The 13754-nt window shown below is 39.7% G+C and overlaps 1 protein-coding gene across 1 annotated transcript; it reads left to right on the top strand.

Annotated features, from left to right (window-relative positions):
* LOC8067175 (pollen allergen Lol p 2-A) lies at nt 3547-4335 on the top strand. The gene has a single exon (XM_002442722.2). The coding sequence runs from the start codon at nt 3633-3635 to the stop codon at nt 3996-3998; it is 366 nt and encodes a 121-aa protein (XP_002442767.1). The 5' UTR covers nt 3547-3632; the 3' UTR covers nt 3999-4335.

Here is a 13754-nt window from a genome sequence, read left to right as displayed (position 1 = left end):
AGTGCCTCATGTCCACTCCTATGGCCAAAGTTCTGCCAGTGCTCCCAGTGGCGAAGTTAGAGCTAGCAAAATTAAAAGATAGTGCATTTGCTTTGTGGGTGCATATGCTTATATTAGGGATGGTGCATATGTGGTGAAATTTAAGTCTAAACTACTATTTTTTTTAAAAAAAAAGAAAATTGGAGTGGTACATTTGCATCTCCTATAGGTAGTATACCTTCGCCCCTGAGTGTGCCTTCGCCAGAGTACGAGAGCCGAGCGCCACAGGCCCATGCCAGCCTGAGCATTGGAGCAACGCTCGTGGTCTCACCCTCGCCATAGCACTGCCTGCAGCAGCGGTGGACCTAGGATTTTCAGGGTATGCCATTGTTTTTTTTTCAAATAATTTGGTATAATCCATATTATAATTTAGTAAACATTCTAATAATATTTGTGGCATCTAATACTATATAAGCGGAACTTCAAATGAATTTGCTGATGTGTGTGCCAAATAATCCATACAGCCAGTAGACTTCTGTATTCTCAAACAAAAAAATTGTGGATGTGCCCGTAAAACCATTTGAACGCCTAGGAGTATACTATAATGTTCCGATGGAACGCTGGATTTTTTTCCTATTGTTTTATTTTTCCTATGAAAATAAACTAATTCATGTAAAATTATTGCATTCCAAACAGACAGTGTGGTCAGCAGAGCCTATGAGCCTCACACTCTAGTTTCCAGGTTTCACCCGTGATCAATATTCTAATAAATAGTTTTAGTGCTGAAGTGTGACACGCCCATGCGTTAGCTTGTAGGTGACCAACTAAAAGGACCAAATATATTTTTCCTACGTAACAAAAGCGATCAATATAAGTAGCGTATGAAGAAATAGATAACCGGATATAGGTGAGTCGTTGGGATAAATTCTCCAATTTCAGTGTAGCAAAAGGAAGAAATAAACAAGAGAGGATTGTGCCAAAAGTGCAAACCCCTCTTCTCACATAACAGTTACTAAAACCCACAAACAAATTAGCAATATCCGTGATAGTAAGCCTACAGGGAAATCAATTAACCTAACGGTTGCTGACAACGAACCGCATCTCATGCCGTTGCATTTTTTCTGTCAGGCATCTGTCAAAGAAATACCATTAAGAAAATATTTCTATCAGGCAGCTCATAGGCAAATACTGGATATGCCTGTCGGTCCACCGACAGAGTTAATTTTTTTGACGGTTTTTCCCGTTTCCTTGATGGGTTTTCAGCACACAGGAATTTGTTTGGGGGGTTTTAGTAACTGTCTGTCAATCAACTCTCAAGGAAAAAAAGACAATTATGTGGGATGGGAAGCTATTCCCTGTCGGTTTTCCATCAATGAAATACTAAGTTTATGTCAGTAGTTCAACCAAATTTTCTTGATGGTTTCCCCTCAAGGAAATTGCAACTGGGATTTTCCTCAAAGCACCACCGGAGAAATTAGTAGATTACAGAAAAATATCACAATTAACATGTTTCATAAAAGCATAGAACAATAATCATTCATATATATTAGAAGTTCCATAAAAGCTTACAGAGTATTCAACATAGGCCAACATACCAAAGGTTTTACCCTCACAAATTACATCTAAATAAGTTCTACTACTAGCACCATATGCTGCTCCTAATTTATACATGTACAGCCATGTCACCTAAGACAACAGCCTAGTTTTAGCCAAAAAAATATATAAAGCACACAAGGATATTAATTTAATTACTCCGTGAGCCAAAATTTCTTGTGTGGTCCATAAAAACCGACAGGTTAAATCTAATTTTTCTGTGTGCCAAACCAACCCACAGGTTTAATCAATTTTTCTGTGAGTAATTTTGTGCCCATCAAAAAAATTACATGCCACACAGGAATAATGTAGTTTCCAGTAGTGAAATGAAATGGTTTCGAGAGTTGATGAAGCAATTTGTCAGTTTATATTTTAAGGAGGAAACTAGACGAACAACAACAGTTTGAAGACACATTATTTACTACTAGTAGATGTTCTTATCATCTTTTTTTTTGTTCATTCAACCTTTGGCTCTAAGGCCGTGATATTAAGACCGTTTGCTTGACAAACATCACAAGCCATGAAATGTTTACAAACTCTGGTTGGCTGACCCCAAAGCCCCAACCTCTGCATCTGCACGAACAGCTCCAGCCCCTGCATGTACTCCTCATTCTGAACACATCTAGCGATCACCGCACCCCATGAGACCAAATTCCTCTCACCCATTCCATGAAACAAGTGGAGCGTGTCTTCCAAACTCCTGCTTTTGCCATACATGTCGACGAGAACGCTACCGGTTCAGACATCCATCTCTAGGCCCATCTTCACCGCCAGCGCATGCATGGATCTGAACACCAAGCGTTGAGAATGAGCAGGACAGCGAGCATTGTCCTGTTAGGGGCGACACCACTGAGTCCTGGAACATGCCGCGCTGGCAGTAGCCCGAGAGCAGCGTGTTCCAGGGCACGACGTCCGGGTCCGGCATCTCGCCGAAAAGGGATGCAGCAGTGCCGGTGTCACCCACGTAAGCGTATGCCGTGAGCATGGTGTTCCACGAGACCGTGTCCCAGTGGGGCATCGTGTCGAACACCTGACACGCGTGAGCAGTGCCCCCCGCACCGAGCATACATCTGAAGAAGGCAGTTGGGGACGAACAAGGTGGGCGCAAACCCAGACTCAAGCATCCGGGCATGCACAGCACAGCCTGCAGTGAGGGCACATTCAGATTTCAGACTTGTATATGGACACATTCTTTGCTCGCAAAAAAAAAAAAGTATATGGACACATTCAGATTTCAGACTTCAAGTTCATGCTATCCCGACTGGAATTCCAATTCCTTTTAGGCTTTAATGTAGTACCAGATGGAGCATACACAAGATACCATAATGGAATTAAATGAGGATTTGTGGTCAATTGGTCATGCATGCAAGGAGCTGAATGTAGAAAGCTTGAAGTTCGAAATTAGATGATAATAAGCAAGCAGTAAAAACATGCTTTTCACCTATGGCGCCCAGATACAGATAGTATTGGATAAGGTACGTATCGGATATGCGAATACGCAATTCTCTAAAAAAAACATTGACACAGGGACACGCCTAGGAATTTTGTAAGAATAATAAGCAAGTACACATAATTTAATATGAAACAACATATTATATGAGTGGTGTTTAACAACTTAACAAAACCATAGCCACCGTACATAAGACATATTTTGAGTGCACAACTTGATAAGGTCATAGCCTATCAAGTGTATTTACTCGTGCCGCATTATACTCTAAAAATAGTACTATAAAAATATTGAGGGTTGCATGCTTGTGCTTTCTGAGAAGTCTTCATTGATGTCCTGCAATTTTTTAGCCTGACAACAAGACAATCGGAAATGTCAGCCCAGTTCTATTTGTGGCAACTGAACAAGTGTCCGTCGATTAACAAGCCAACCAGCAATCTATGCGGCTCACCATACAGCCATGCCTTGTTTGCTTGCCTCCACTACCCATAAATACGCAGTGGCCAGCTACAATATCGATCGCCACACACATCGCCCACATCCATCCATCCCTCTCCATCGATCAAGAAATAAACAAGAAGGTTCTGCCAACTTGCTACTTTCTAGCTCACCAATGGCCTCCTCATCGTCCTTCTGCTTCCTACTCGCGGTGGTGGCATTGGCGGCACTGTTTACCATCGGCTCGTGCGGGACTACGCTCACCATCGAGGTCGGTAAGGACTCCACCTCCACCAAATTATCCCTTATCACCAACGTCGCCATCTCCGAGGTGTCGGTCAAGCCCAAGGGAGCCACAGATTTCACAGACGACCTCAAGGAGTCAGAACCCAAGACTTTTACGCTCGACAGCAAGGAGCCGATCGAGGGACCTATCGCCTTCCGCTTCCTTGCGAAGGGTGGTGGCTACCGTGTTGTCGATAATGCGATCCCTGCCGACTTCAAGGCCGGCTCAGTTTACAAGACCACCGAACAAGTCTAAGCAATGGACACATGTGGTCATCTGCCGCGTAGAGATTATATTGATCTCTAAATAAATTTTCTACAGAGACCAAGGGTACACAATGAGCATGCCAAAGATTCATTTTCTATGATTATTTAGAGGTAGGCTTCCACAAAATAAAGTATACTATGTTCTCCCACGTGTTGTTGTGGAGCTATATGCACACACTTTACAATATTGTTTATGTATGGTAAAATAGTGGCTGTGTACTTTGGTTTTCTAAACTTCTAATAAATATATGTATGTAAGAATCGATGAAGCATGTTTACCTTGTGTAGCATGGAAGAAATGCTACGGAATTTCAATTTACACGTGATGTTTTTCAACACTAATTGCTAAATGGACCAAGCCATATGACATGAAACTATTATCACAAATCAACTAATACATAATTTAACTTTATGAAACGGTCTTCTCATATAGCCGTGATGCATTGTCAAGGAGGTGTGTTTCGAGCGAACTGATCACAGATTAGCTGGTTGAGCTCCTTGAGGTCGAACCTGCCCACCCGTGTTCAAGTCCCTGACTTGACACGGCTGCACGCATTTTTCTTAATTTATTTTAGGATTTAACGGCGCTATGCTTTCAGTGGTAGGCAACGTAGCCGTCCACAGCGAGGCGCCTATGATGACTTCGTCAATCTCGAGATTTGCTAGTCCAACTCGGTTCTTCGGAGGTGCTCATAGGGGTAGGGTGTGTGTATGTGTTCATAGGGCTGAGTGCACACTCATGTTTGTGAACGTCTACGTATGTAACTGGATCTCGCAAAAAAAGAAGTGTGTTCCAATAAGTGACTAGGATTCTAAATAGGCCAAATAATAAAATGGAACCAGCAAAAAAGAGGACCTAGAATATTTCGTATAAAGATGGCAAGTTTTGGAATGTGGAATTTTATTTGTTTTAGTAAATTTTGACAATAGTTTTATGTTGGCTAGGGGCTAGTCAGGGCCAACGAATTCTGTTTTGTTTTTATGCAATGCATGTTGCATGTTCCTTGATGTTTCCTAACATTCATATACTTCTCTGATTGTAACTAATTTTGTCTGAGATAATACCAAGCTACTCAGGAAAGGATCAATCAGCATAGACCTTTTTTATAATTATAGAGGAAAAATGACCAAGTCGCCTCTTGTGGAAAATCAAAATAAGGAGAGCATAATGAATGATGATGCCCACCTATGTAATTAAATGTTACTATTTATAGGGCGGGCATCTTATGTCACCATCCCTGATAATCACTATAGATACATGGACCTAGCCAAAACTTTTAATGGTTTCGATGATTGAAATGGTAACCCAATCACTCGGACTAACATATACATATGCTAAGATACGTTCGATGACTTTTCTTAGATCACTGAAAGATAGTAAATTCATGATAAAAAGAAGAATAAATAGGACTTGTCTTATGAAGTTACATTTAGAGTATATAAAAACTATATGTTGTTATATATGTTCAAGTTGTAAATATTTTTACAAGATTTCGAACAAGTAAAGACCACTAAAACTAAGTCTATAGGAGAAAGATTTGGAAAAATACCAAAACATCAAAGTGTGTGCAACACTCGAATGTTCACGTGATTATATGGTCATTTTAATTCGTTGGACCAAGTACTTTTGCATAATCTAGTAAATTACTTTAGAAAATTCACATGGACAATGCGGCCATATAAACAATGTTTGGAAGAAAGAGCTCTGTAACACCCTAAAATTTATTCCTTTTTAAATATAGATAAAATTATTTAATTTTGTATTTTTGTGCTCATGAAAATATAGGAAAAATAATATTTTTTATTAAATTAAAATTTATTATAAGGCATAGCAATATTATTATGCATACATGCTGGTGCATATGCTTTGAAGTGATGCTTGTTGCTCCTTTATGTGTTGATAGTAAGAAAAATATTTAAAATACGTTTATTAGATCGATCTTCCTTCTTGGGCATATATATTTTTTTTCTACAATCAAATTCCTTGTCTCTCAGCTCAAGATTTCATTCAGAGTCTCTCAGAATATTTTCTTTCAAACCTAAGTCACTCCTTTCAGTTTCTCATCCATCAAGAGATCACTACAAAAATTCTTGAGAATTTTTCCGGCCTTTCCCGTGAGCTTAATCTAATTTTTAGATTCTCCAAATTATCTTATCACGAGCTCCAAATACTTCATTTAGATTCCTCATATTCTAAAGTGTCTCTAAGAATTCTCCCCAAATTTTTGGAGCCTTCATAGTATTTTTTTAGACCCTAGATATCAATTCTGGATTTTTTTTTGGAATTATTTTTATTCACGAAATTAATTGATTCCGAAAATAATAAAATATCCAATTTTTCCATGACGTCAAACCCTAACACTATATATATGCCGGCGTAGCCCTTGACGCGCTGATTCCAAAAGTACGACCACTTTTCCGAGCCGCCACTCCTGTCGTCCTAGATCTAAAGCCGAAGTTTCGAAACCTAGAACTCCGACGAACTTCCGGCGAACGTTCGGCGAAGTTTTCCGGCCATCTCTACGTGTCCCGGCGAAAACTAATACCAGTACTAGGTTCGTCTCGTTATTCTCTTCACTGTAGTGTCCTTATTTACATCAAACCGACCCTGTTTGATAGTTTGCCTTTCGTTTTCTCTTTTCCGATGAACTGTTCCGGTGAACTCACGATGGATGCTCTTCTTCTTGTTGTTTTCTGCCATGTCATGTCGCGGTCGTGATCCTCCTGGACAGTTGCTTCTGCGGGCTCCAAATCATTGCTGCTAGGTTCCTTCCCGGCGCCCTGGTGTGCCTACTAGGCCGTCCGATGCAGCAGCAGCACGTCGGCAGTGCCGCCGGCCGGCCCTGCTCCCTCTCCCCGTGTGCATGGGCTGGGTGCGCTCCATCCACCGCACCAAGGCCATCGGCCGGACACGCTATGGTTTCCACCCCTCGTTGGTCACCTGCACAGCCCCTGCTTCATGCGGCCAGCAGAGTTCCGATCGACCATGGTCATAGAGGCCACCACGTTCTGTACGAGCAGCTCAAGGTAGAAGAAACAGGTAATTATGGTTTTGCCCCTGCTCGTTTAATCCCTGCCGTTTATTCGTTTTACGACCGATTTGAGTGGTTTAAGTTGCGTTGGATTCGTATCGACGTACTCTACACAGTAGTATAAACTTTTATTGTGTAACTCAATTCTGAATTTATTGATTTAAACGTAATTTATTTAATATTTAATCAATAGCTTTCTAATGAAAATTAATCTAGAGTTTTAATTATGTTTTCGTTGCGTTGTGGCCACACCAACTTGAAGGGTATGAGTTAGCAACAATATTTGTCACGTTATGAGTTTATATATTTAATTAATTTATTTTCTATAGAAAATCTTAGAAAATTCATAACTTTTCCGTTTTAGCTCCGATTTTCGTGATCTACATCTGCGAGATCGTAGCGATGTGTAGAATCATTTTATAAACTTTTCATACTGTTTTTATATGTTTGGTGTACTGTTCTAATTGTAGCCTTGTTTGCTTCGTGTATGTTTTCTTCGATTGTTTGTGTGATCGATGATCGAGTTTAGACGGAGAGCAGTTTTTGGTGATCAAGATCAGAGTTTTGGATATGTGAGACCAACAGGACCAAAAGGATAAGCAAGAGCAATTGGATTAAGGCAAGTATAGTATTTGGATTTTATTTCTGTGACCATGATCCTGTGACTAGATTAATGTTAAGTAATAAACGATAAAAATGACTTTTTAGCAACTTGATGATTTGTCTGTACGTGATCACCCGGGACAACAGTGCAACCATGAGGGCTATAATGGCTCTGGCTTTAGCTCAGTATGAAGACCTTTTCTAGCTTGTTAGAGGTTACCCGAAAGGGCGGAGGGGCTGAACCGTTTTGGGTATAGTGTGGCCTCTGTCTGTATGTGTATAGGCTGCGCGTCATTGTGCCATCGGAAGGGGGGCTCTATATCTGCGCGCAAAGGAAACCTTGCGGCCCTAACATGTTAGACGAACTTTTGAAATGCTTCATAGTGATCCCTGCCGACCTTCCTTGGAAGTGGGTTAAGAGGCTGATCACCTCGGGCGAAAGGGTAAATCATGACTCATGGGTAAAGATGTGCAACCTCTGCAGAGGGTTAAAAACTAGTATACTAGCCGAGCTCACGGTCAGGAGCGGCCTTGGGGATATCTACATTAAGGATGATGAATCTTGTGTGTTAAATATGCTCATTGTTTACTGTTTAATGATTTACATTATTTATGTCACATTGGTCATGAGATTGTGGAAGTTATACAATCTAGTTGCTATACTTGTGGAGTTCGACATGGACTCACTCTTGCTATTTCCCCCAAACCTCAGGAGAAGTTTAGGCTTGTGATCAACCAGTCAGTTGGATCCTGTGGAGAGAAGTTAATACCCGAAGTTGGAGTTGTCGATCCGTTGTTTGCTATTAAAGGTTATCTCTTTTATACTAAGTACGTTATATATTTACGCATTGTCTTTTGATATTACCCCTTATTTGTAGCTATATGTGAGATTTGGTTTCTAAAACTCACATATGGTGCATATCTGGTTTTGTCCTTAAAATCGGGTATTACAAAGTGGTATCAGAGCAATGCTGACTGTAGGACGCAAGCCTAGTTAGAAATTTGTCGTCTTAAGGTTTAGGAATTGTCATAAAATCCTTGCTCTATAAACCTTGGTATTTTCATCCATACTATATCCCTATCCTTGCTATTTGTCTTTACCTTGTTGCTTATTTCAAAAGTACTTGTTCTCATCTTCACTCCTTTGATTTGGTATGCTATTAGAACATTTTCTTACCACCTTCTTGCGTCTTTGAAATATAAGTTTTAGGATCTCAACCCCTAAGATGAAGCGAACGATAGCATCGTAAGTTGAGTGAAGTGTGAACCTTTAATGCTTAGTTGGTTTGTCATTATGCTTATGTTTGATTTGGATCTTTGTAATGAGTGCAATGATCTTGTGGGTTTTCTCCACAATTTCATTTAGTTTAAAGACCTAAGGCATAAGGAGTAATGAAATAAGTAGTTGGGTTTGGTTATATCATGTTTCTGTTCTTTGCTGATTTCTGGAGCAGTTTGCAATGGTTCTGGTGTATCTCAACTTTTGATTGTGAAAAGTCTATCAACTTTTTCTAAGAACAACTAGACTTCAAGATCTTTCTCCGACCGCAAGAATCACCCTCATAGCTGTTATGGTTTGGAAGTTACAAAAATCACAAGATGATACAACTGTGCTGTCAAGAACCTGGATCAGTTTCGGTTGCTTACTGTTTTAGACATATATAACTATAGAATTTGGAAAAGTATTCTATAGAAAATTTGTAGACAATTTTCTATTCTTTCCAACGGTATAAGCTGGAACTTATTTGGATAAGTAGAACTTGAGATTATGATATTTATACCCGGATGTTTCTGTTCTGCTTCAAAATCTGGACAGATCTGGTATTTCTAATTTTTCAGCCAAGTTAAAGACAGAATCTGGGAAAACGTGGTATACGAAACTTGTAGAGAATTTCCCAACCTTTTCAAAAATGTAAGGATCATCTCCAGATGAGTTAAGGAGCTCTAGATATAACTTCTGGAAGTTACTGCACCTTTGCTGAGACATTTTCAGGATGGATATTAAGTTTGGTTGTTTTACCTGAGCTTAAAGACAGAACCTAAGGAGGTCTTCTACAGGAAAGTTGCTGGAAATTTCATAAGTGTTCTAACGGTATAAGCCACAACTCTATTGGATTCATAGAATAAGAGTTATGTCCATTTTACTACGCTGGTGTTTTTCATATCGCGAGGAAATTTCAGGATACCTGTTTGCTCTATTGCACATAAGTTCTTTGGAGTGTCAGAGGTTCTCAATGTTAAGTTAACCTGTCTGGAAAGTATGGAAGCTACCTTTCTTGGTCCCTTAGTTGACTTTTCTTAAGGGGGGTAGCCTAATTAAAGAACTATAAGGAGAAGAAGTGGTTAATAACTCGAACATCTACGAGGACATCAAGTGCTTGGTATGTTGGTTTGTTTCAAGATATCATTCTATTTGGAGTGTGCTAATACCAATGGAAGGTTATGTCATTACTGATACTCATGGATTAAGAGTTGTGTATGAGGATCAGATGACACCAAAGTCTACAGAGTTGTATGTATAGTGTGAGAGTGAAGCAACTTAACTGTGATAAAGGTACCGATAATTGGAACTTAGTGATGAAACTAACCTTGGATAAAGAGACTCGGTACAGCGAATTTAAAAGACTATATGATGTGTAGGGTCTAAAAAGGATAGGAGAAATAAGTTTAAAGAAGGATCGTACCTGCTACACTAGGTGTCTCGTCAATATTTTAGGAATACTTGAGAGGCTACTTGGAGTAAGAGAGTGGAATCAATGCTATGAAGATATAACTACTCAAGAAAGTGAACAAGATTCAAAATCTACGTCTCTTTGATAACCGTCTTCTGAATCTCGAGGACGAGATTCATCTTAAGGGGGGTAGAATTGTAACACCCTAAAATTTATTCCTTTTTAAATATAGATAAAATTATTTAATTTTGTATTTTTGTGCTCATGAAAATATAGGAAAAATAATATTTTTTATTAAATTAAAATTTATTATAAGGCATAGCAATATTATTATGCATACATGCTGGTGCATATGCTTTGAAGTGATGCTTGTTGCTCCTTTATGTGTTGATAGTAAGAAAAATATTTAAAATACGTTTATTAGATCGATCTTCCTTCTTGGGCATATATATTTTTTTTCTACAATCAAATTCCTTGTCTCTCAGCTCAAGATTTCATTCAGAGTCTCTCAGAATATTTTCTTTCAAACCTAAGTCACTCCTTTCAGTTTCTCATCCATCAAGAGATCACTACAAAAATTCTTGAGAATTTTTCCGGCCTTTCCCGTGAGCTTAATCTAATTTTTAGATTCTCCAAATTATCTTATCACGAGCTCCAAATACTTCATTTAGATTCCTCATATTCTAAAGTGTCTCTAAGAATTCTCCCCAAATTTTTGGAGCCTTCATAGTATTTTTTTTAGACCCTAGATATCAATTCTGGATTTTTTTTTGGAATTATTTTTATTCACGAAATTAATTGATTCCGAAAATAATAAAATATCCAATTTTTCCATGACGTCAAACCCTAACACTATATATATGCCGGCGTAGCCCTTGACGCGCTGATTCCAAAAGTACGACCACTTTTCCGAGCCGCCACTCCTGTCGTCCTAGATCTAAAGCCGAAGTTTCGAAACCTAGAACTCCGACGAACTTCCGGCGAACGTTCGGCGAAGTTTTCCGGCCATCTCTACGTGTCCCGGCGAAAACTAATACCAGTACTAGGTTCGTCTCGTTATTCTCTTCACTGTAGTGTCCTTATTTACATCAAACCGACCCTGTTTGATAGTTTGCCTTTCGTTTTCTCTTTTCCGATGAACTGTTCCGGTGAACTCACGATGGATGCTCTTCTTCTTGTTGTTTTCTGCCATGTCATGTCGCGGTCGTGATCCTCCTGGACAGTTGCTTCTGCGGGCTCCAAATCATTGCTGCTAGGTTCCTTCCCGGCGCCCTGGTGTGCCTACTAGGCCGTCCGATGCAGCAGCAGCACGTCGGCAGTGCCGCCGGCCGGCCCTGCTCCCTCTCCCCGTGTGCATGGGCTGGGTGCGCTCCATCCACCGCACCAAGGCCATCGGCCGGACACGCTATGGTTTCCACCCCTCGTTGGTCACCTGCACAGCCCCTGCTTCATGCGGCCAGCAGAGTTCCGATCGACCATGGTCATAGAGGCCACCACGTTCTGTACGAGCAGCTCAAGGTAGAAGAAACAGGTAATTATGGTTTTGCCCCTGCTCGTTTAATCCCTGCCGTTTATTCGTTTTACGACCGATTTGAGTGGTTTAAGTTGCGTTGGATTCGTATCGACGTACTCTACACAGTAGTATAAACTTTTATTGTGTAACTCAATTCTGAATTTATTGATTTAAACGTAATTTATTTAATATTTAATCAATAGCTTTCTAATGAAAATTAATCTAGAGTTTTAATTATGTTTTCGTTGCGTTGTGGCCACACCAACTTGAAGGGTATGAGTTAGCAACAATATTTGTCACGTTATGAGTTTATATATTTAATTAATTTATTTTCTATAGAAAATCTTAGAAAATTCATAACTTTTCCGTTTTAGCTCCGATTTTCGTGATCTACATCTGCGAGATCGTAGCGATGTGTAGAATCATTTTATAAACTTTTCATACTGTTTTTATATGTTTGGTGTACTGTTCTAATTGTAGCCTTGTTTGCTTCGTGTATGTTTTCTTCGATTGTTTGTGTGATCGATGATCGAGTTTAGACGGAGAGCAGTTTTTGGTGATCAAGATCAGAGTTTTGGATATGTGAGACCAACAGGACCAAAAGGATAAGCAAGAGCAATTGGATTAAGGCAAGTATAGTATTTGGATTTTATTTCTGTGACCATGATCCTGTGACTAGATTAATGTTAAGTAATAAACGATAAAAATGACTTTTTAGCAACTTGATGATTTGTCTGTACGTGATCACCCGGGACAACAGTGCAACCATGAGGGCTATAATGGCTCTGGCTTTAGCTCAGTATGAAGACCTTTTCTAGCTTGTTAGAGGTTACCCGAAAGGGCGGAGGGGCTGAACCGTTTTGGGTATAGTGTGGCCTCTGTCTGTATGTGTATAGGCTGCGCGTCATTGTGCCATCGGAAGGGGGGCTCTATATCTGCGCGCAAAGGAAACCTTGCGGCCCTAACATGTTAGACGAACTTTTGAAATGCTTCATAGTGATCCCTGCCGACCTTCCTTGGAAGTGGGTTAAGAGGCTGATCACCTCGGGCGAAAGGGTAAATCATGACTCATGGGTAAAGATGTGCAACCTCTGCAGAGGGTTAAAAACTAGTATACTAGCCGAGCTCACGGTCAGGAGCGGCCTTGGGGACATCTACATTAAGGATGATGAATCTTGTGTGTTAAATATGCTCATTGTTTACTGTTTAATGATTTACATTATTTATGTCACATTGGTCATGAGATTGTGGAAGTTATACAATCTAGTTGCTATACTTGTGGAGTTCGACATGGACTCACTCTTGCTATTTCCCCCAAACCTCAGGAGAAGTTTAGGCTTGTGATCAACCAGTCAGTTGGATCCTGTGGAGAGAAGTTAATACCCGAAGTTGGAGTTGTCGATCCGTTGTTTGCTATTAAAGGTTATCTCTTTTATACTAAGTACGTTATATATTTACGCATTGTCTTTTGATATTACCCCTTATTTGTAGCTATATGTGAGATTTGGTTTCTAAAACTCACATATGGTGCATATCTGGTTTTGTCCTTAAAATCGGGTATTACAAGCTCTGGCTCAAATACTGAAGCATCAAAGTGCACAACATTTTGGTCTTCACATGATGATCAAGTATGAATTTTTATTAGTCAAGTGAAATATTTTTGTAGAATCTTACAAAGCACGTCACAACATTTCAATACTACACAAGGATATTTGAAAAAAATTTCAAAGCAAGAAGTAGTGACCAAACAATTGAGAAGGCAGTTTGCTGAAAATAGTTTCAAAGGATGATCCGATTTGAAGCATTTTAGGATCATTGCACGACTTGCTCATTGGACACCTTGACCAAACAAGTGTATTATGTGGGCTTGAACCATTATTTTACCAGTACCCTGACCCAACCTTGGAGAACCCAAGAATTAGCAC

This window comes from Sorghum bicolor, chromosome 8, assembly GCF_000003195.3.
Source record: "Sorghum bicolor cultivar BTx623 chromosome 8, Sorghum_bicolor_NCBIv3, whole genome shotgun sequence".
Classification (NCBI taxonomy): Eukaryota; Viridiplantae; Streptophyta; class Magnoliopsida; order Poales; family Poaceae; genus Sorghum; species Sorghum bicolor.
The sequence above is the reverse complement of the archived record's forward strand: the minus strand, read 5'-3'. Positions and strand labels throughout refer to the sequence as shown.

What these genes read in the sequence shown, in the direction of transcription:
- LOC8067175 (XM_002442722.2), top strand. Translation starts at nt 3,633, where the DNA reads ATGGCCTCCTCATCGTCCTTCTGCTTCCTACTCGCGGTGGTGGCATTG.